Source organism: Vanacampus margaritifer, chromosome 7, assembly GCF_051991255.1.
Source record: "Vanacampus margaritifer isolate UIUO_Vmar chromosome 7, RoL_Vmar_1.0, whole genome shotgun sequence".
Lineage (NCBI taxonomy): Eukaryota > Metazoa > Chordata > Actinopteri > Syngnathiformes > Syngnathidae > Vanacampus > Vanacampus margaritifer.
Window position 1 is genome coordinate 1,846,988 of NC_135438.1, and position 23,847 is coordinate 1,870,834.

General features: G+C 41.8%; 2 protein-coding genes across 3 annotated transcripts in view; one reads left to right on the plus strand and one right to left on the minus strand.

Annotated features, from left to right (window-relative positions):
- The window catches only part of cacng2b (calcium channel, voltage-dependent, gamma subunit 2b), a 36,955-nt gene extending 23,443 nt beyond the window's left edge, over nt 1–13,512 (minus strand). The window contains exon 1 of the mRNA XM_077570479.1: nt 13,165–13,512. Within this exon, the coding sequence (XP_077426605.1) occupies nt 13,165–13,375 (211 nt within the window). The 5' untranslated portion in view covers nt 13,376–13,512. The remainder of the gene's footprint in view (nt 1–13,164) is intronic.
- A 7,668-nt stretch (nt 13,513–21,180) lies between these two features.
- LOC144055648 (protein CutA homolog) lies at nt 21,181–23,539 on the plus strand. Of its 2 annotated transcripts, none has more exons than XM_077571819.1 (7): nt 21,181–21,284; nt 21,978–22,053; nt 22,296–22,414; nt 22,686–22,745; nt 23,076–23,121; nt 23,206–23,255; nt 23,335–23,539. In XM_077571819.1, exons 2-7 carry the CDS (start codon nt 21,991–21,993, stop codon nt 23,432–23,434), a joined length of 438 nt encoding a protein of 145 aa, XP_077427945.1. In that variant the 5' UTR covers nt 21,181–21,284; nt 21,978–21,990; the 3' UTR covers nt 23,435–23,539. The 2 variants fall into 2 exon arrangements, with proteins under 2 accessions (XP_077427945.1, XP_077427944.1); XM_077571818.1 differs by having other exon boundaries at nt 21,190–21,284; nt 22,266–22,414.
- The last annotated feature ends 308 nt before the right edge of the window (nt 23,540–23,847 follow it).

The following is a 23,847-nucleotide window of genomic DNA, read 5'->3' on the forward strand; positions in this document are numbered from 1 at the left end:
ATTTCAGTAGCGAGGCAGCCTTACAGAAAATAGTGGGATTTACAATTTTGTGGGGAAAATTTCAGCACCTCGGGAAATTTTACAGAGCAACATGAAAATTGGGTTTGCATGTCTATAATGAGTAAACCCACAAAAAAAAAAAGTCTTGCCCAAAAAGACACAGAAAATCTGCCATTTTTGCTTTGAAGCAGCCAACCAACCCTCCTTCAAAGACAAATTTGTCCTTGAGATTTTGTCCATTTTTTCCCCCCCCAAATATAAACCACATATGCTAGCCAGATGGGTGATCTTAAATGACAGCTTTTGTTATTGCGTATGGGTGGACCAAATGTTGGTTGTGCCCAACAAAATTTGTGGCAAAACTCAGCCCCCAAAGTCCGTTTTACTCAGCAACAAAATTTGCAGATATGTCTTTCATGACTAGACCCACCAAAAAATCCTTGAGAGGCCATTCCTGCAACGACACAGGAAGTCTGGCAGTTTGTTTTAAGCGGCCATTTTTGAGTTAATTTGCAGTTTAGAAAAAGTGGCTTAGGAGTGTGGCTCAGGAAGTCAAACTTTCAAAGACACAGGAAGTCTGCCATTTTGCTTTCAGGTGGTTGCAACCCTCAAAAAATGAAATGTGCCCCTTGGACATTTTTTTAATATTTACCGGTAACCCTCAGAGACAGTCGCAGTTATCAGTTGACAGTTGGCTGACATGTCTGTCATGAGTAGACCCGACAAAAAAGTTTTGAGAAACCGTGCCAGGAAAGTCTGCCATCTTACTTTGAAACGACTGTGGGGGTTTTTTCGGGGGGCTTCGACATTTTAGGCTATCTCAAAGAAATATACACCATTACTATCCTCCGGAATTTTCCATATTTAAACGCCACAATGTTTGGGGGGGGGGGGGGGGGGAAGAGAAGAAAACAGTATATATATCCTAAGGCACAAAATGTCCTAGGGAGGTCTTAAGGTTTAAGCTGCAATGCAGGTCACATGACCATGCTGAGCTCTCGTCTGTAGTAGCGGAGGGCGTGTCAAGCTACAGTGCACACATCACAACAGGTTACAATGAGTGTGTGTGTGTGTGTGTGTGTGTGCGCGCCTCTGCAACGCCGCCGCATCCAGGTGTGTTTGTGTTTGTGCCGTCAGCCATGTTTGACAGGTTCGGCCGCCACACAACGCCAGGAGGCTCGCCGTCGTTTGTGTGTAAGGAACGCAGTAGGGGGGGGGGTACAAGTGTGAGTGAAGGGAGGTCTGGGTTGGCGAGTGCTGAGGGAAGGGGGGGGGGGGGGTCTATGAGTCATCCACTGCATGGGCCTCTGGCTCATTGCTTTGCCTCGCTCGCTCGCTGCATAGCAACGGCTGTTCAAAGGCTCATATAGGTCCATAGCAACCGGCGCTGATAGCGTAGTGGCCTATAAACACTGTTAGAGGGACACACACACACATAAAACTGCTCTTTCTGATATTATGCATGTATGTGTGTGTGTTGCTACATTAGTGACTTTAACGGATCTTCTGATGATGTGGAGATGTGACGGCAACATCATGTGACTCTTACTTACTCGCTGAGACACATTTTGCAGCTGTGGTCATACACTCTAAAAAGAGAATTGTTAAACTTAACTCTTTGACTGCCAAAAACGTTAAATAACGTTTAGTAAAATCCTATGGAGGAGTGCCAAAGACGTTAAAAGACGTTTTTTTTTTCAAAACAGGTGAAACTAACCATTTTCTATTGTTGATTACTCAAAAACGGAATAAGGTAGAAACAAACTTTTTTTTCTGATGGAAGATGAGAGTCCAATCTTTTTTTGGCAGTATGTGCGTTTCCATAGTCCAAACACATAATTTTCTATGGACCTTGAAAGATCAGTCAAAATGCTTAAAATCGGCTGGCACCCACGGCATCCCTTTTCTGAAAACGTCTGGCAGTCAAAGAGTTAAGAATTCAAATTGAATTGTAGACCAACTTTAAAAATCGCTTCAATTGATAACACACGATTGTAAGTGGGGATTTTTTTTTTTAAACTAATAGAAATATGTTGCATCTTTTAGTCATTGATGCAGTCATTTCATAATAATTCCTAAAATTGAGTTAAAAATAAAATGTGTACTGTACGGTAAAAAAAATAGTCTGTCCGTCTTCAATTCCGTTTATCCGTGGTCGGGTCGCGGGGGCAGCAGCTTTAGCAGGGAAGCCCAGACTTCCCTCTCCCCAGCCACTTCACCCAGCTCCTCCGACGGGATCCCAAGGCGTTCCCAGGCCAGCCGAGAGACATGGTCTCTCCAGCGTGTCCTGGGTCGTCCCCGGGGCCTCCCGCCGGTAGGACATGCCCCGAACACCTCCCCAGGGAGGCGTCCAGGAGGCATCCGAACCAGATGCCCGAGCCACCTCAACTGGTTCCTCTCAACGTGGAGGAGAAAAAAATAGTATGGCATTTATTTGTGTTGAGGTCATTTTTCTGCCACTAGATGGCATAATTGCATTTGTAAGACGTCGGGTGACAGCTCAGTACTGTACATTTTCCTTTTAATATTAAGAGCTATCTAATATTTAACATGAAGTAACTTGTGAAATTCTGCACATTTTAAAAAATTGTCAAATACAAATTGACCGCAGTCGCTACAAGTATATGCATTGTTAAATTTATTACTGCTCAATTTTGACGTGGACGTGACTGCTGGAAGTCCCCCGATTTCAACTCCAAGTAAAGGGCCATCAGTAATCACGCGTTAAAAACATTAGTGGCGTTAAAGGAACTTTAAATTAACTCGCGCTAATTTTGACACCCCTAGTATTAAATGTATGAGTTCATTAAACTCAATATATTCACCTGAATTAAGTTCATCCAAAGTGACTCCAATCCAAAGTATTAAGTTTAATGAGCTCATGCTTACTCAAACTTAATATATTCACTTTGGACTAATTTCATTCAATTGTGTGTTACCAATTGAAGTTACCCACACCCCCCCCCCCCCCCCCCCCGCCCCAAGTTAGTCACCAATTAAATTTGTAATCTTAAATTGGTTCAACAATTCTCTTTTCAGATTGTACCTGATCTGTGATTGGTCGTGGCAGTTTTTGGGCAAAATTCAGGGCCCCAAGGCCAGTTTCACAAGGACCCGTGAAGTTTCTATCGTGAGAAAACCCACAAAAAAAAGCTGATGGAACTCATGCCAGAAAAGACAGAAAGTCAATCATTTTTGTTGAGTCTCACTAATTTGAGTCTGTAGCCAGAGTTGGGACTACTACTTTCACGCCAAATGAAATTTGCTATCATGAGCAGACCTGCAAAAAAATGAAGCCATGCCTCAAAAAAAAAAAAAAAAAGGACAGACGTCAGCCATTTTAATTTCAAAAAGTTGCTTGGACAATTTGAAAATTTGCGTTACAAAAAAAAAGTACGTCTGTCATGGGTAGAAAACCACAAAAAAAAAATCAAAACATGCCTGAAAAGGCAATCTGAAGGCTGCCATTTTGCTTTGCAACCACCATTTGACGACGTCCGATTCAGACGCTTATTTGCGAAACATTCGCGTTTTCCTCGTTTTGCGGCGCGCATGAAGCACAACAATGCGGTTTGATGACTCCAGAAAAACCAAGCCTGCACAACCCGTGTTATCCCCCCCCACCCCCCTCCCATCGCCTCCTCCGCCCACTCCCATCACACCTTCTGCCTCCTCATCCGTTCCTATCCCGCATCAACCTCTTCCTCACCCCATCCTTCCTTCGCTCGCTGATTGTTCCCAGTTTTTTATTTTTTATTTTTTTTTAATCTCCTTGAAAGGGAAGTGGATTTATGTATTTTACGGCGGCGTGCCTGCGTAAAGACTCAGAGGTGTTGCTCGTATTTTGTCGGATCTCTCGACCGCCGTGCAAAGCGGCGAATACTTCAATATGACAAGCTAGAAAAGGTGATTTATGAAAATAACATTGTAAAACTTCTCCTGAGCTTATTGTCAGAATTAGCAAATGAGGGGTCTTAAAATAAACAAAGACCCCCGGCTAAATTTTCAGATAATTTCACTTTGGTCAAATCACATCCCCGACTAAAGTGTCAAGGACCCATGCGCAAAATTGAACAAGAAGGCGGCCATGTTGGTTTGAAATGAATTCACGCAGTAGTGGAAAGTTTGAAAAATAATAGCGCCAACACCAGTTTTACCATCAATACAAAATTGAGCACACGTGTCTATCATACCGGGACCCGTAAAAAAGTATGAAGGACCCGTGCCTGAAAATGAACAGGAAGTCATTTATTTTGATTTGGAACGGGTTATTTTGGGCAAATTCACACACGAGCCCCTTGAAAGTAAAAAAAAAAAAAAAAAAGGAAAAAAAAAACCATCACCAGTTTCACTGTTCAACACTGACGTGTCTAACGTAACAAAATACACCAAAAATATTAAGTTCCCATACCTGAAAATAAACAGGAATTCAGTTATTTTGGTTTAAGGCGGCGATTTTGGACTTTTTGGAATTTATCTTTTTTTTTTTTTTTTTAAAAGAGCTCCTGATCAACATCAAATTGTGCAGATATGTCTATCATAACCGGATGCACAAAATAGTCTTGACGGACCTCTGCTCAAAATTCAACTGGAAGTCGGCCATTTCAGTTTAAAGCAGCCAATTTGGGCAAATTCACTCATTAGTGGAAAATCGGAAAAAAATCAGCCCCTGAGACTTGTTTCAGCAACCAACACCAAATTGATTGGACGTGGCGATTTGAACGGGACACACAAAATGTCTTGAAAAGCTGAAACTGCAGTCAAACAGAAAGTCGGACATTTTGGTTTGCGGCCAATTTGGGACGAATCATTTATTTGTGACGTCTTCGGAAAAATGAGCCCCTCCCCCTTCTCGCGATGCAACATTGTTTGCATGAACAAGATGTATGGAAAAAACATGTTGGGAAACATCGCTGCGTGCGGTTTTAGTATCGGAGGCAACTTTCACTTTCAGAGGTCAACACATTGAATATATGCTAAGCGGCTTCCTTTTCATCCCGCTGTCGGTTTATCGTTTCTGCGCGTGGCTTCGGCTGAGTCGGCATTTGGCAGTTCAAGGCTGATTAATCTATCGATTATTCACTCACGTGTCCGGTTGATAAAACATCCAAAAGTTATGGAGCGGCCGTCCGTCACACCAAAATGGCGTCCTGCTGCTTGCTTTGGCGAGAAGAAGACGATTGTTTTCCTTTGGCCTATTTTGGAGTGAGTTGATCCAGACGAACGACAATGAATTCTTGAGGATTTAATCAAATGGACCCGTTTTAAATGTCATCGTTTTACGTTTTGATTGTCATTTTTTTCATTCGGATCACCATTTTTCCCCCCATTTTGTTCTCAATTGCCGTTAACCGTTTTGGTTCGTTCATTGTCTTGTATAATCATTTTCTTTTTTTGATTTTAATTATGTTTTGATCGGTGTTTTTGTTCTTCACTTTATCTTACGTTTCAAGCGTCATTTAGTAAATTCTAATTTTTAACATTATTTTTGTTTGATGGCCATTTTTCATCATTCTATTATGTCCTTCGTCAATTTTCTTTTTATGGCCACTTTTCATGTGTGTCATTTTGTGTGGATTACAATTTTTTATTTTGATTTCATTTTTTTATGTTGGTAGTCATTTTTCATTTAATCGTAATTCATCATTTTTTTTTTGCATAATTTGGGGGCTTCTAGTGCAACTTTTTTAAATGTATTTCTTGAAGTTTCAGCGTTGCTTCAGGTTGTCAACCTTATTTTAAGATTTGGTCACAATTTTATGATTCTATTTTCTTAGTCAAGCCCCCCCCCCTCCCCCCTCCCCCTCACCTCCTATCCTCTTCATCCTGTTGCTTCGCTGTTCTTCCCTTTTTCGATCTTGCCCACATTCTGTAGGACTCGATTGTGGCCAATTAATCATCCCGCCCCGAGAGAGAGAGAGACGAGAGAAAGAGAGAGAGAGAGAGAAAGAGACGGGAGAGAGGGAGAGGATGATGACACCTTCACAGGATGTTAGTCATTGTCAGTGCTCTTGTTTGTAGATGACTAAGCCCTGTTGTCATGGTGATTGTGATGGCGCCACCGCTGGATCTTCCTGGTATCATCCCTCAATAATGAAGATGATGAATGATTATTAATTATTATTGCTATTAATTATTGTTGTGTTTGTCTCAATTGGAAACTCATTTGACTCCTTTTGACACCACGAAACACCGAATTTGCTCATGATTAAAAGCTTCTTTTCACAAGGGGCGCCTACAATTTTTTTAATTTTGATCCTCATTTTATTATCAGGTCACTATTTTATAATTTTGTCACTATTTTTTATTTATAACCTGTTGCTTTTCCTCCCAGAGAGGCAAAGAGGAGGTTTTTATTTGAAATGATTGTCACGCAGCTAAGTTTTTTTGATGACCAAAAAAAGGTGTTTATTTAAGGCGTGCCACTTATCTATTCATTTGGGTGACAACGAACCCGGCATTTCCAGTAGCTGTTAAAAGTCTTTTTTTTTTTGTTTTTTGGTTATCACCACTAGGTTATTTTTTTTTCTTAGGGAAAAATGCAGGTGTGCCGTTTATTTGTCAAACCTTGATTATCACTCGATGTATTTTTTTTATCGTCACCGTCTATTATTTTTTTCTTAGGGGAAAAACAAGTTTTGTTTATTTGAGGTTGGGTTTTTATTTGTTCATGTAGATGACAACAATCTCAGGGTTTTGCCGTCACACATTTATCTTTCTTTTTTTTTTTTTTATCGTCACCATCTGTTTATTTTTTTCTTAGGGGAAAACAGGACATTTTTACTTGTGGTGTGGTGTTTATTTTTTTCACTTACCTGATGTACCTGAATTGTTTTATGAATATGCCTTTTTTTTAAATCATCATTTACATGTTATTTTTGTCTTCTCTCTCTCTCTCTCTCTCTCTCATATATATCTGAGTATAAGGAAGTGGTTGAGTTGTGGTGTTTATGGGAGGTGATTATAAGAGGTGTGGCATTTGTTCATGTGGTCAATGATGACCCTTCTGGGTGTGCGTGTCTGTTTGTTTTGTCCTCTCTACTGAATGCTTAATTGGCAATCAATGGTATTGATTGGCAGCCTACGCAAGTACCTGATACCTCAAAATCAAGCCAGTATTGACCCGATACTATACACGGTCTATACGTGTCCGACCTGCCCGACCGCGACGTACAAAACATCAGAATAGCTACATGACTGAGAAAAAGGCGACAAATCCATATTTGAAGCTGGCGGATCGATACCATATCAATATTGATATCGCTGTATCGCAATGTTGTCCCAGTCCTGATTGATGATTGACAGATTATAGCGTGTTTGCTTTTGATCACCGACAACAGTGAGTGTGTCTGGGTAGAGATATGCACACACACACACACACACACACAGGTCACTCCCTTTGGCTGCAGGATGACGGCACAGGCGGCCTGTCAGCACCTTCCCGCCAAGCGTTAAAGAGGGCGCATGGAGGTGCCAGCAGACCAGACACACACACACACACACACACACACACACACGCACACACACACACACACACACACACTACACTGCCACGTGAAGCAACAACAAGCATCAGGTGACATAACTGTGACGGCACACAGGAATGTGCAGTACAATCATTTTGAGGTTTTTATTTGAGGAGCGGTGTTTATATGTTGGGAGTAGATGATGAGCCTGATGTTTGTATTTTATAGCTGTAACCTGTTCTTCTTTTTTTTTTATCTCACAAAAAAATGATTTATTTGAGGTGCGGCATTTACTTGTCAAGTCGTACAAACCCTTCGTTTACATTTCATCCCCTGTTATTTTTCCTCTCAGGAGAATAAAAAAAAGATTTGATTTGAAGTATGGTGTGTAATCGTTGAAGTGGATGACAAGCCAGACATTTAAAAAAAAAATTTTTTTCAACAATCTGCTCTTATTTTCTTAGGTGAAAAAAAGGTGCTTATTTGAGGTTCGGCATTTATACTGTAGGTTCAAGCATTTATTTGTCACATATTTACATTATTTTTAATGTCACGGTTTCATTTTTATCTCAGGGTAAAAAGAGGGGTTTATTAGAGGTGTGGTGTTCATATGATGACAAACCTCATGCTTATATTTCAATACGTCTGAGGTGCGGCATTTATTTTTTCAAGGAGGACAAACGTCACGTTAAATTGAAACACATCTGTATTTTGAAAACCGTTTCAACCATCACCTATTATTTTGTCTTTATTTCAGGTGTGACATTTAATTGCCGTCATATGTTTCATTGTTTTCACAGGGAAAGAAAAGGAGGCATTTATTTGGGTTGTTTCATGAAGTAGCCTGCGAATGCTAACGAAGCATGAAACTTGATACCGTTCGGTTGTCTTAGGGAACCCTCCACAAACCTGGTTACCGAATTTGGTCTTTCCTCGTAAACCAGGAAGTCGTAGCCTGCTAGCCAACCGCAGAAACTTGCTAACCAACAAATGGCATTATGCTTTTAGATATTTTGACCTTTTCGTCCACACCTCAGATTTGAAAATGGTACAGTCTGGTCTGTCATTCTTCATAAAAATGGAAGTAGCCTACTCACCTAGAATATATATTTTTTAATTTAGCAATTTGGACTGCATCCACCCCACCATAGAATTATAAATGATACATTTGAATTAAAAATGGTACAATTACCATATATCATCTTCTCCAATTATTATTATTTTTTTACACGTTCCCATAAATCACCCTCAGTCAAATCTAAATGCATATTGCATATTCTAGCTAGTCTATTTATTTTTTGCATTAAAAAACGGTTTAAAAAAAAAAGAAGAAAGGAAAAGAAAAAAGGCATAAAAAACATTGTGGTGTCTCCACAGCTTAAAAAGAGTTTAACCTTGCGAGGTTCACTGGCTTCAGATGTCCTCTGTAAGAAAAATGATGAACACGCACACACATACGTGCTCACGTCTCATTCCCAGAAACATATCTGCTGTCACACACACACACACGGCGGCGGCGGCGTGATGGAGATTAATAGCGGCACTTAAAGCCCGCTGAGCTCCACCTGTCACGGCCCGCGAGCCCTCGGGGCCGCCGGGCCCGGCGCCTCGGAACCAGACTGCGTCCCGGGGACAGATTCATCACGGACAAATCCGTCACGGGACGCTCCGTCACGCTCGATGACGTTACTCGACTTCATTAGCACGAGTGTGTGAATATTTATCATGTGTGAAATGGAGCTTCTGCTGCTAAATGTGTCGTGTCTTTGATGTTGACAAGAATGTCGCTGGACGATGAACCCACGCAGGTCGACTTTTGCAAATGTGTCTATTTGCTGATTTTGTTTTTTTGTCTTTTTCTGTAGATCAATTACAAACATTTTTGGGTGGCTGTTAATGACGTGTCTTTGCAAAAAAATTTTGAATACTCTACATTTGTTTTATGTTTATAAAATGTACCGTATTGAAGACGGTATTGTTTACGAAAGACTACTTTGTCTTTGCGGTTTACAAAAGATGTCAATGTTTTGTGTCCAGAAGTTACGTTTGTCAGTGAGCAGAAGATATGTTATCAATATTTACAAAAAGGAGCCCTAATGAGTAAAACGTCTTTGATTTTTACAAATCCCGTTAACAAAAACCTCGGGACCTAAATCGTACTTTTAAAAAAAACAAAAAATAATGTTCGCTTTATTTAAGACACTACATTATCTTTCATCCATCATCAGAACAAAAAAGTATTTACTGAAGACTAACGTTGTCTTTGATGATTACACAAAAAAACGACGTTAAGTATTTGGACAACTCTTTCATATTTGCAGAAGATGTAAATGTATCAAAGACTAAATTGCCAAGAATCAAAACAAAAACCGCAGGTTCATGAATGATTCTTCATTCTCTATCGCCGAGTATATCTTTTTTTGATGTTTACAAAAGATGCATAGAAACTGAATTTGAGTTGTGCTTCCGCCGTCTCGAGATGCTAGCGCGCGACTAGCATGCCGCCCTTAACTCTTTGACTGCCAAAAACGTTAAATAACGTTTCGTAAAATCCAATGGAGTGCCAAAGACGTTAAAAGACGTTTTTTTCAAATCAGGTGAAACTAACCATTTTCTATTGTTGATTACTGAAAAACGGAATAAGGTAGAAACAAACTTTTTTTTTCTGATGGAAGATGAGAGTCCAATCTTGTTTTAGCAGTATGTGTGTTTCCATAGTCCAAACACATAATTTTCTATGGACCTTGAAAGATCAATCAAAATGCTTAAAATCGGCTGGCACCCACGGCATCCCTTTTCTGAAAACGTCTGGCAGTCAAAGAGTTAGAGGGAACGAAAGGAGACGCTTTTATTGGCCGCGACTGAACGTCCGCACCTCTGCCGGCCGACCTCGTCTGCGAAATGAGCAAAACCGGGCCAAACGTGCTCCACCCAACGACACGTCACGTGACGCGGGATTTACGCAGAATGAAAACGGAGCCCAGTGTCTTGAACTTTTACAAACATGAGATTGTAAACATTTGAACATGAGTATCTGATCAATTTTCAAAACAAGGTCGTTACTTTTGTTTTTAACTCTTTGACTGCCAGACATTTTCAGAAAAGGGATGCCGTGGGTGCCAGCTGATTTTAAGCATTTTGACTGATCTTTCAAGGTCCATAGAAAATTATGTGTTTGGACTATGGAAACACACATACTGCTAAAACAAGATTGGACTCTCATCTTCCATCAGAAAAAAAAAGTTTGTTTCTACCTTATTCCGTTTTTGAGTAATCAACAATAGAAAATGGTTAGTTTCACCTGTTTTGAAAAAAAAACGTCTTTTAACGTCTTTGGCACTCCTCCATAGGATTTTACGAAACGTTATTTAACGTTTTTGGCAGTCAAAGAGTTAAATGCATGAAAACGATTCAAATTCTTGACCTGGAAGAAAAAAGCAGCGTCAATGTCAATCATACGGCACCCGGCATCCCAGCTTGTGATTGGCTCTCCGACACCCAATCACATGACGTGCAATTGGCGAGATTACAACAACCCCAAACTATAAGGATCATTTGAACGTGATAGAATCAGAGAGTCAATTGTCCGATGTATCCCCGGTTTTGCTTCATTAGCTAATATCTTTTCACATCTATCATCAAGTGCATTTCAGAGCCTGTTCTTTTGTACTTTTACTTGAGTATTTATTTGAGTGGGTACTTTTTTTACACAAGTAATTGAACTTTTACTCAAGTAGAGAATGTCAATATTTTTCCCATCTCTGAAAATCACGTGACATCACGCAGCCAACCAGAAGACTGACGACAAGGTGACGGCAACTCACTGTTGACTGGCGGAATTGGAAATCAAAAAATAAAAAAAAGGAACCAGAAGAAAATAAAAATAAGATATTCAATCTTTGAAAATCGCTTTGATGTTTACATTTGCAGTAAGTACCCGGATAGTCTAAATTGTGTTTCGAGTTGACGCAAACATGTTCGTAATGTACAACCAAGACAAAATGATCTTGGATGTCAACATGCCAGATTGTTTTGGATGATTCCAAAGCCAAACAAAGAGACGTTGACTTTGATGTTTTCAAAAACACGGATGTCATGTTTGGTGCTGAATTTTCTTTTGTTGTTCACAAAAATTGTTAGGTTCAGGGTAGCCTCTAAATTGTCTTTGATGGATACAAAAATCAGTTTGTTAAGACTCATTTTATCTCTAAAATGTCTTGTTTGCCAAAACGTGTACATTAGGAACGACTCCAAATTGTCTTTGATGTTTCAAAAACACGTTTGGCATGCTGATGTCTAACTCGTAAGTTAGGCTTATTGAAGACTGAATTTGTTGTTGTTTACACATTATCTTTGATGTGTACCAAAACTTGTGTTAGCTTTGTTATTCATGGCCTTATCACAGCCTCTAATTTTTTTTAAACATCAAGGACGATGTTTACAAAAATTTGAATTAACACTCCAAATTGTTTTGTTTTTATACATTTAAGAAAACCTGAATACCAGCTACGTCCGTCCGTCCGTCTTCTTCCGCTTATCCTGGGTCGGGTCGCGGGGGCAGCAGCTTTAGCAGGGAAGCCCAGACTTCCCTCTCCCCAGCCACTTCAGCCAGCTCATCCGACGGGACCCCAAGGCGTTCCCAGGACAGCCGAGAGACATAGTCTCTCCAGCGTGTCCTGGGTCGTCCCCGGGGCCTCCTGCCGGTAGGACATGCCCGGAACACCTCCCCAGGGAGGCGTCCAGGAGGCATCCGAACCAGATACCCGAGCCACCTCAACTGGTTCCTCTCAACGTTACCGGCTACGTAAGACCCTTAAGTATCTTTGGTTATATCAAGTAAAGACACAAATATGATATCCCCCTTAATTCCTCAAAAATGGATTTGATATTTACAAACACTTATACTCGTTGATTTTTCCGAAAAGTTTTGTTGGGCACATCAAAACTCTTAACATGTCTTTGAGGGCGCCCAAACTTACGTTAGGCCCATGGAAGCCCTTTAATTGTCTTTGACGTTTACAAAAACTCATATTGGACGCGTCAGAACCTCCTGAGGCGTCTTTGATGCTACCCAGAATTGTGTCCCAGGCCCACAGAAGCCCTAAAGTTGTCTTTGGTGTTAACAAAAACTCATCTCGGGCCCATCAAAACTCTTAACATGTCTTTGAGGGCGCCCAAACTTACGTTAGGCCCATGGAAGCCCTTTAATTGTCTTTGACGTTTACAAAAACTCACATTGGACGCGTCAGAGCCTCCTGAGGTGTCTTTGATGCTACCCAGAATTGTGTCCCAGGCCCACAGGAGCCCTAAAGTTGTCTTTGGTGTTAACAAAAACTCATCTTGGGCCCATCAAAAACCTTGACGTGTCTTTGATGTTGCCCAAAGTTGTGTTAGGCACATGTAAGCCATTAGATTGTCTTTGGTGTTTACAAAACGCATTTTGTGTTCGTCAAAAATCCTAACAAGTCTTTGATGGAACCCAAACTTGTACAAATTCCTTAAATTTTTGGACAAAAGCTCATGTTAGGCACATCAAAACCCCATAAAGTCTCTTTGATGTTACCCCAACGTGTATGTTAGGCCCAACTGCAGCCCTCATATCGTCTTTGACGTCTCGCCAAAGCTTCCCAAGTGTCTTTGATGTTGTGCAGCAACCTAAGATGCATTGGCCCCATGGCCGGGTGCGTTTGTGCCTCACCTTCCAGGCAGCAGGTCCTCCAGAGGCCCGAGTGCGTCATCACCTCCTCGTTCTTCTTGCTGGTCTCGTTCTCGTTGTTGCTCTTGATCTTGCAGACGCCGCGCGAGTACAGCCAGTAGTCCGTTCCCACGGCGATGGTCATGAGGCTGAAGGCGGCGAAGGCCCCCACCGTGGTCAGCAGCATCTGAACCCCGCGGTCAAACACGCCCATGTTGCCGCATTCCACGAAGGGGGGGCCCCCTTTCCTCTTCACGTACAGGAAGTAAATATTTGTGAGTTTGCGTCGCCACGCCAGCTCGGAAAAGGGGGGGTGGGCAGCGGCGGCGGGAGGGCGGCGGTAGCGGGGGGCCGCAGGGGGGGCGGGGGAATTAGGGGAGCTCGGGGGAAATCGTATGGTTGGTTTTGGGTGGGGGGTCGCCGACCAGGTAAGAAATAAGAGGAACCCTTTAAAAGGGGACGGGGGCGGGGGGAGTTTAGGGGGGGGGGGGGCGGTCAAAGAGACGCCAAAGTGGAACAAGTGAGCGACCTAAAAAAAAAAAAAAAGTTGATGCCTCAGGAGGGAGGCCTACTTTGGAAGCCCTGTGAAGGCCAGACCCCCAAAAACAAGATTGGGGCCTCTTTTTTGGGATGCAAAACTAAGCCAATCTAGAACACACACACACACAGTAGAAACTTTATGAGCTTGCACATGGACCGACAAACGGTTCTGGAAAACGGGCCACCTCAACATCAGCCTGCGACCACTCGTCACTTTTGACGCCCCCCAAAAATGACCCCCAAAATAGTAATACCACCTTAAATCATGATATGCTATAGAACTCTATGGGTGCAAAACTGCCATTTTGAAAAGAAGCCCACCGTGGACGCCCCTCACCACATGTCAAAATAATCCATCCAAGAAAAGACGAAGCTGAAGAAGATGCAGATCAAAGCGCAGCCTGCTTAGTTGCTTGGCCTTCCTCCTAAAATTCTGGTCCCCGGTTTCCATGCGGGCTCCTGGAGGGGCGCATCCAGCCGGAGAGCTGGCCGGGCATCGGCGCTCATGCAGCCGGCTGACGGAGCGCGGAGGCGGCCGATGAGGAGGAGGAGGAGGCGGCGGCGGCGGCGGCGGCGGTAGAGGAGATGGTGGAGGGTTAGCGGGACGACGCGCGAGCCTTGCCGCATCCAGAAGCTCCTCTGTCGGTCGCCGCACGACGGCGCGTCCCGGTGAAAATCATCCGGCGTCTTTTCACTCCCGCTTTTTCATTAAATTTTTTTTTTTAAAAATGATTATTTTTCTTTGAGCTCGCTCCAGCGACACGTCAACCCGCGGCTTTCTGGCTCGTCTTCTCACCGGAGCAGAGAGGAGGAGAAGAAGAAGAAGAAGAGGAGGAGGAGGAGGAGGAGGAGGAGGAGGATGCTTAGAAGCCGAGGATGAAAAAAAAAATAATCCACACAAGCAAAGAAGAGGAGGCTGGCGCTTCATAAATTAAAATGTCTTTTTCAACAGTTCAGCGCATCTAAAATAACATGTTGTCACATTTACTGGCATCTTAGCCGTTCACAATTCATTAAATAATCATATTAAAATAATACAAGTAAAAAAAAAAAAAAGATTTGTTTAAAACAAATGGTAAGAAGTCACATTTGTATTGCAAAATGTTGGCACGCTTCTGCAATTAAAGATAATGATGACAAGCACACAGCAAAATTGCCAGTGTTATTTCAACACCCTACAGAGTTAAACGTAACACATCAAAAGTGTCTACATTGGTCCACACTAAATATAGTTAATCAAGTTTTTTTTTGCACTGAGATGGAGTTAAAACAACTCTAATGGTAGTTGAAATTTAAAACTAGTCAACACTGGTTAGTGTTCGTTTTACACAACACTAGAGTGTATGTCGTGTACTTCAAAACGAGTTGCTTTTATTAACACTAGAAATGTTAATATGAACTAAATATTTAATTCTGCTAGAGCGTAACCCTACAACCCATCGGCCCTTTTTTCGGATGTTAATGTTGCAAATGATGTGATGGATGAAATTTGTCGCATTGTGTGTCCGTAAGGAATTAAAAAATAATAATTCAGAAAGAAATACAACAGTGTCCAATTAAGCTCCCAATTCTTTCCCGCACGCTGTGCAATGCTATTTTAACACTAGTGTAGTGAAAAACCAACACTGACCAGTGTTGCACCATCAGATTTGTTTAAACTCCAGCTTATTGTATAAAAAAATAAATAAATAAAATAAACACTTTCAAAAGTTTTTTGACGCCCCCTCACATTGGTATGGTACCTAAAGGGGTGAGCTGGACCGTTGGGGTACCAAGAACAGTATTAATATTTTTGTGCAGTTCCGTTGTTGTTAAAAAAAAAACACACAGAGCCACACTGTATCACTTTTTGGCACCCTTCTATTTATGTGCAGCGGTAAGGTACCTAACGGGGTAGCACTTGACAGGTCATAGTGGCTTGGATTGGTGATTAATAAACTTCCGCTGGGGGTACCAAGCCGTAGACGTGCCACTCAACGGTTCCATCTTATGAGGAGTACCAAAAGCCACTTTTTTGGCCCCGTCCTCACTCATCTTCACATGTTCCCGGCCGCCTCCTCGCGGTGCTGAAACGGACAGCTCCCGGCGCGTCTTTGCCCCGTCATTGGTCGCCGGCGTGGTCACGTGACACGGATGCGCGCACACACACACACAAGCACACAAAGCCGTGCAGTGCGGCGCAGTGTGGCGAGCTGTGGCTGGCTGGCCCGCAGCGACGCTACATTACGCCGCACTACACACTACACTGCACACACTTTGTATGTTCTCTGCTCACATTGTGCCACACATGAAGGCGCATGCTAATGGCTAGCGGGTGCGGCGCTTGTTGTTGCTTTCGTCGGCTTTGTTTGTGTTGCTTCACGTTGACGCGTCCTACTGGCCTGCATGCAACCGACACACTTTGGGTTCACTCCCATCTATCTATCTATCAATCTATCTATCTATCTATCTATCTATCTATCTATCTATCTATCTATCTATCTATCTATCTATCTATCTATCTATCTATCTATCTATCTATCTATCTATCTATCTATCTATCTATCTACCCATCCATCTATTGAAAAAAAAATCCAAAATCTGGAAGAAAAAAAATGCTGAATAAAAGAAAATAATCCGGAAATTTGTGGGTGCCCAACTGTGAATATGCAGGGGCCAACTGTAGTTTGAAGCTGTAATATCACCATTCACCACTAGATGGCTGACATGCCATAGTTGCACCTTACATTGGGTCTAATACTCAGGCCAATCATTTTTGGGCGGATTTGGAAAAATATGCCGAACGAAAATATGACCGTCAATTATATTGAAATTTTGAGTGAGTCGATTTATCTGTTCATTTTTCTTTTTCTTTTTTTTTAATGTACAAAATAAATTATTGCACTTAATGTTGGTTTCTTGTTTAACACACTCTTAAAAACAGTTGGGTAAAAAATAACCCAACTATGGGTACAAAATGGACTTGGCTCGATTTGACCCAACTTTTCAACTTTGAGTCAAGAATTGTGTCTTTCAGCGTAAAACAACTCATAAATATTGGTCAGATCCTTTATTTGGGTCCAAAAATTGGGTCATTTTGTATAAAACAACCCAGAAAGTTGGGTCAAATTGACCCATAAAGTGGATCGGTCCATTTTTTTTATCCATATTTGGGTTATTTTTGACGCAACTGTTTTTAGAGTGCAGTTTTGTGCCGTCCCTTGAATGGTCATTTTTATGCGAGAGACCTTTGGACTTGTTAGGATAGTGAAACTTTTACATGCATTGAAAATTGTATGATGAAAAATGACATGTATGAAGTGCATGTATTTGCATGTGCACAGATATTGTCCGTATTTAAAGTAGCAAGTTGTCCACCCCTACATTAGGTTAAACAAAGAATACAACAGAAGAAAAAAGTAAAGCATCAAAAACTTTTCTTTTTTTTTTTTAAATTTTGTAACAATTTACTCTTGATCAAACCTAACCTGTTTTTGTAATATCACAACAATGTCGTGACTAGTCAACTCAATTTAGAGTGTTTCGCCAGTGTACATTTTTATCAACAACATATTAAATGTAAAGTATCCGTGAGCATTTGTTCAATATACAAATGAATGAGAAAAGGAAAGTATTTAGCATTTCTCTGAGTGGACGCGCCGTGACGAGGCTGCGAGTCGACCGCCCACACACACGTACACTCACACATATACGCAACGTTAGCCGCTAGCTGTGGGCTACGCGGCGTGCTACAAAGGCTAGCGCGCATCCTACACAGCTTTTGGGCTTCAATAGCTACACGGTCCACTTTTAGCCTGGAGAGGCAGCGTTCGAACTGCAGCGGCTGACGTCCCACACGCCCGCCCAGACGGGGCGCACGCTTGGACTATATACGACTCGAGGATTCACTTGTCAAATGTTTTGCCAGGCACACGCGAGGTTAGCCGTTTTGGATTGAACCGAAAGCCGGTTGGTTTTCGCCGCCAAAGAAAACCAATCAATCGGATGGTGCGAGTAATAACTTACAAATAATTCAATCATTTGGTGAGCACTTACAAGTAACTTCCATTACTAAATCGTGCTACCAAAACATAGCAGCCGTGGCCAACGTGAAGGGAAGTGAGGCTACACTTAAATCTTGCTAGCAGTTTTAGCGAAATTGACCCCCCACCCCCCCTACACACACACACACTTTTAAATTTAGCCATATAGGGCTGGGGTAAGTGTTAGAGTTCACTTTAGGATTAGACCTGGACTTTGGTTCAGGATTAGGGTTGTTTCGGGCAACCATTTTAAAGCTTGGTTCAGAATTAGCTGAAGGACGAGCGCTCTGAGCGGCTTGATTGTTACGAAAACATTGCGTATTTATTTGTGTGTCGTAAGTCATAATTGTAAAAACTAAATGTGGGGTGATCGCCCTTCGGGCATCTTTGCAAGTGTTACGCCGATTTATTATGATATTGCACCATCAATAATCCCAGTTGAGGTCATCCCAATTGGCGCTAGCTAGCGCTAGGGCTAAAGTGTGCTTTTGTAGCATGATGAATATGGGAGGTGGCGACGAAGAAGCAGCTCCCTCCTCTTCCTCCTCTGGGGTCTAAAGGACATGTTTAAAATTCTCCTCCTGATCCTCCTCCTCATCTCGCCACTTTTTCCTGCGTGGACGCAGAGGCTGGGAAAAGCCTTCCATCATGGCAGCCGCCGCTGCGTCAAAGCTTGTTGTTGCGTTAGCGTCTGAAGGTCAAAAGCAGGACGATTGTTGACACGGCTAACGCACACAAACAATATGACGTCAGTCGGCGGCGTGATGGATGATGATGGATGGATCTCGCCGCTAATGGAATTTGATTGAGGTCCTGGGAACGAATGCAAATATCCATAACGCTAATGGAGGGACTGCGGTCTTCTTACTTCTGTGGTCACGTTTGCAATTTACGTTAGCAGTTTAAAGTTTAAAAATGTCACTAAACTAAAAGCTAACTTCATCTTCAAGTCATCTAATGTACACGTTTGTAGATATCAGTTTCGACTTCGACAAACTTAATGTTTCACTAAAAATCAAAGACATATAGTTGTCATCAATATCACATACAAATTTGGCATCAGTGAACCTAATGTAGATGTTTTTGTAAATATCAAAGTCTTCAACAAACATGTAGTCGACATTTCTGTAAATATCTTCAATGACTCGAATGCGCGTTTTGCAAATATCAAAGACAATAACTTAGTTTGAAGCGCATCTTCGTGTGGACTTTTCGTCCTTTAAATGTGTCTTGAATTCCACGTTGCTAGGCAACAAACCACCCCTGTAACACGCTTTCAACTTTTGTCTATCTGTCCGTCCGTCCTCCCTTCTCTTTAATCCATGTCTTCTTCCTTTCCTGGTGATTCTCCAGGTCGTGACCCGAGGTCAAAGAGCTAATGAGCGCGGCGGTGTGCATTTTCATGAATAGATAAGCGGAGGCGCTATAGCTAATTGCTGCAGATTGTAATCCTCACAGGGACGTTCCTCCAGAAGTTGACGGCGGCGGGGCTCGTCTTATCTCTGTGCCATCTACAGGGGGCACCAACGAGATCCCTGAGGTGCTACACCCCCTCTGCAACACAATGATAACAGGGAACCTTTGACAACAGTGACATCAGAGAGAATTTTTTGGAATGACTGACGGGAGGCGACATGAGCACCGAAACGTAATTGATGCGCGACTATTTCGGCCTGGAATGGACTCGGACTGATTCACAAGTTTAACATCAAGACAAGTAAATCATCACATCACATTTTTTTTCCCTGAATGAGACCAAAGAATGAATTTGGCTGCGAATTAGATAAAAAAAAAAAAAAGAAGCAACAAGTTCCCCGGCGGCCTTCCAACACTTCAGGATGAAACAACACTGCGGAGCGCCACATTGTAAAACAGAGGAAGGGGAGGCAAGGGTGGGGGCACGAAAGTGGGGACGCTGCAGTCGGCGTCAATGTCCTCTGCCACGCGGCGCGCACTTAAAGGGCCGGCGGCGCGGCCTGATTAGAATGCAGAGGAGGACGGCGCTGCCGCAAATTGAAAACATATTGATTCTCCTCGTGCTTGGGGGAGGAAGAGGAGGAGGAAGAGCTGATGGACAGGCAGAGGGAGAAGGAAGAGAGGAGAGGAGGATCAAACCTGCTCATAAAACAGTCAAGAGCCCATGTTTGCTTACGCGCGCAATGGGTGGAGGGCCTTGCGCTCACCATGGCAACGCGGCCAGGGCGCTGCGTGCACGTGTGCGTGTGTCACGTCCAGCTGTGGAGGCGAGAGGCCACGGGATGCCGACGAGGGAGGACGTACAGATGTGCTGACTGCACAGTTTCCATGGGAACAAGACAACCCCCCCCCCCCACCCGCCCACCCCCGCGCCGTGCATCTTCGCCTCCTCTCACCGACGCCATCATTGCAAAAAACAGCCGCTTATGTGTCTTTTCGCGTCTTTATGTGCTTCCGTGCACCAAAGTAAATCTTTTTGCGTGCGTGATTGTGACACACTCAATTCAAGATGGAGGCGAGGAGAGGGGTGTGAAGGAGGTAAAGGGAATGTTATCAAACAGAGTGGCTGCGCACGTGCCATAAATCAGTGCGTGTTGTGTGTGTGCGTGTGTGTGTGTGTGTGTGAAAGAAGCTGATGGGCATCAAGCTCCAACCAATTCCCTCAGACAAGTGCCGAAATGCCGCTCCCCAGTGGTCATTACTGTCATTGCATGTTCAATAATGATCGTGACGGCCCATTATATAAAGTCTGGGTTCAGTTAAAATAAAAATAAAAAATAAAAACCAATACAGTATACATATAATATAATCAATATTTTTCATTTTAAAATAATAATCCTCTTTTTTTTTTTAATAATCAAATAATGTTTTGTTATATTTTACACTTTAGATTTTGGTTTCCCGAGATAGATTTCTTTTAAGACTTTAGTAATGTATTACTATTATTCTCTGTAATGACCGAACAATGAAGTATATTAAATATTTTCATTATTCATCATTTCTAGGAAATGCAATGCAATTTTTCTTTTTTAAATAACTAACAGAATACGGAATAAGAATATTCCACTATAAAACGTAAATTTGCTCATTTGCAATTACAGTGCTGTTCATTTTATGCAGTTACATAAGAATGCAATTCTGGGAAAATAGAATTATTCAGAGATAATTATTAATGTTTAAAAAACTTTTTTTTTTAGTTTTCTTGAATCAATTGTACAAGATTTTTCAAGGGGACCTTTAGTAATAAATAAATTAAATAATGATAGCGATACTAAAGTAAATGTTTTTGTTTTTCCATTGGCTTTTTAAATAAAGTTTTGCATGTTCAATTCAACCCATCATATATGTGGAAAAATGTCGTAAATTTGGACCATCGCGAATTACCCTAAATGTATTTAAAAAAAATAGTTTGAAGATTGATAACCTCATATTAATTACAAATGTTGTATTTTCACATAAACATTAGAAAAGTCGCGGTTATTTTTAAATATCTCACAGTGACGGTTTCTGTCTGCTCGACGACAGTTGCCACACTTTACGGCAGTAGTGCCGACGCTCGCTGGTACTGGTAGTTGTCAACAGTAGGTAAGTTTAGAGGCACACAACCAAATATCGAGTTTTTATCTGCGATTATGGCATTCATATATTCTTAATTTACGCTCCATCAAAGCCCTTTAGTAGCACTAGCGGCTAATAATCGCTAACTGCTCATTGAGACAAAGGAGCGAGAGGAGGCGCGGCAAATGTTGAAACAAAATTCACAACACGGCATTTTGAGTATTGTTAAAATGCCTTTCAAGATTAATTTTTTTTAACGACTTCGCAGGAATGGAATGTTTTCAAGTCAAACAATACTGGTCTAATGCGGCCTAAATAGCAAGCAATTGAATATCTGTCCCCAAATTAATAATTTTATGGCCAAATAAAAGCGTTATAATGGCAAAATTAGGAATTTCTGTAGTCAAATATTAACCACATATAATGTTTTCAACTTTAATGGTAAACAGCTAATACATTTACGTGGTGAAAATGCTATCAATCACATGTTGGACTAGCCAAAATTTGCATTTCTGTGTGACCAAATGTAAAAAAAATAATTTTTGGGGGGGGTTTGGGGTCAAATTCAGTGTTTTTAATGGCAAGCTATTACATTTTTGAGATTAAAAGAATGCGTTTTTGTAAAAGAAATATCGCTTTTTTTGTTGTGGTTGACGGTGCATTTTTGTTTCAAGTTGTTGTGGTAACAAAATGTGCTTGTGTTCTTTCTTTCCTTACCAGGTGTGTTTGGGGCATGCGCATTGGACTTCCTAACGTTGAAGCGCTGCAAGGTGGATCTTGCCGAGGTTGGCTTCTGGTTAGTATGTATAAGCTCTATGATGATGCTACCATCATCCATATGACCTCTATAGTTATGTGTATTAATTGGATTTTGGTAACTATTTTTGGAAAAAGCTTGCATCTTCTATTAGTTAGCATTAGAAGGCTGCGTGCTCTTGAATCCTTTCGTCAATGTAGGTCTGATGAACGTTAGATCATGTGACCAAATGTCCTCCTCTTCCTGGTCAGACGGTGCTGCTGTGCGCGTTTATGTTCCAGCTGCTGAGAAGCATCGGACAGAGGGCGTTCTCCATGGCTTCCGAGACGTACACGTCGGGCGCACACTCGGCCGCCTTCGTCACCTGCCCCAACGACACGGTGGCCAAAGACTTGGCCAGGTTGTCTTGCTCAATATTATCATCCTATTGTGTCTTTTTTCGCAGCATGGACGGTTGTTTTCACTTTCAATCGCAGATAAGGTGTTTTTATTTGAGATTGGTGGTGGTGTCCAGTTTGCACATCCCAAAATGTGCAGCCACAATAAAATTCAAATAAAATTAAAAAAAAAAAAAAAAGTCTCGATGAATTGATTTTGATCAACAATAAAATAGTGAACTTTGCTTATTTATACATAGTATTAATTTGTATTGTTTTTTGGTTGTCTCACAGAGGCATCGTGCAACAGAAGCTGGCCGCCTGCGTCAACATTGTGCCCGCCATCACGTCCGTGTAGGTGTCTCACGCACGCACGCACGCACAAACAAAAGTGAGGGTCCCTGATTGCCCTTTTATTAATGTCACGCTGTTTTTGATCCATTTTGAAAAGATCTGTAGTTGATCATTTGATTTGAGTGACTCTCAAAGTGTGGTATATGGGCTCCCTCTAGTGGTAAATGAAAAAAGTACAGTACAATTATATTAAACTTTGTGGCACGATGCAATCCTGTAGTTCACTGTTGGTTTTGATGGTGCTACTTGATCAGCAAAGTATTTTTTATTTGGTGTCAAAAGTTTGAGAATCACTGACACAATTCTTCCGTTTGATGTTATGAATGGCAGGTATGAATGGCAGGGGGCCATCCATGAGGACAGTGAGGTTCTGCTGGTGAGTGTGACTTTCAAAAGTGCACAAATCGCCCTTCAAAAAAAAGCACTTGAGATATTTGATGTGCATTTTCACCTCGTTTAGATGATCAAGACCAGAAGCTCCAAGGTCCCGGCTCTCACCGATTACGTCCGGTAAGAGGTCAATTGGTGTCTCGGTGTCAATCAGACTCCATGTCGATTGAGCCGTTGTTCTGTTTGATGCCACTTCCAGTAAGAACCACCCGTACGAGGTGGCCGAAGTCATCAGCCTGCCCATCGACCAGGGCAACCCGCCGTACCTCAAGTGGATCGCCGACATTGTGCCTGAATGAGGATGGGTGATTATTGTACTAAATACTGTCAAAAATAATAACTGGCTTTAGTTAATATGTGGGGAGTTAACATGTCGTTCACAGAAATACTGAACGTCCCCCCCCCCCCAAAAAAAAAAGAATACTTAACGGCCATTGTGATTTAATTTTGTACCAATAAATATCATCACCCTCTTAGAATAATGGTCACATTTTCACGTTTTTGCCCTAAACTTCTCAGGATGCTAGCTGCCTCTGCTAAAATTAGCTACATCGTTAGTTCAACAGATCACTTCAACACCTGAAATGAAATTATTCCTATAATCAGGATTTGGTTCCGTTTTTCATGTTTTCTGAAAAAAATGCTTTGACCATTATTTTAGGAAGGTGAAGATATGGTAACAAAATGGCGGCTAGATGCTATTTGGACATTT

Excerpts from the sequence above, each read along its gene's own strand:
- LOC144055648 (XM_077571818.1), top strand. The coding sequence starts at position 21,991 with ATGCGCATTGGACTTCCTAACGTTGAAGCGCTGCAAGGTGGATCTTGC. Across the intron at positions 22,746-23,075 it reads GTGCCCGCCATCACGTCCGT|GTATGAATGGCAGGGGGCCA; the intron begins GTAGGTGTCTCA and ends TATGAATGGCAG. Across the intron at positions 23,122-23,205 it reads AGGACAGTGAGGTTCTGCTG|ATGATCAAGACCAGAAGCTC; the intron begins GTGAGTGTGACT and ends CACCTCGTTTAG.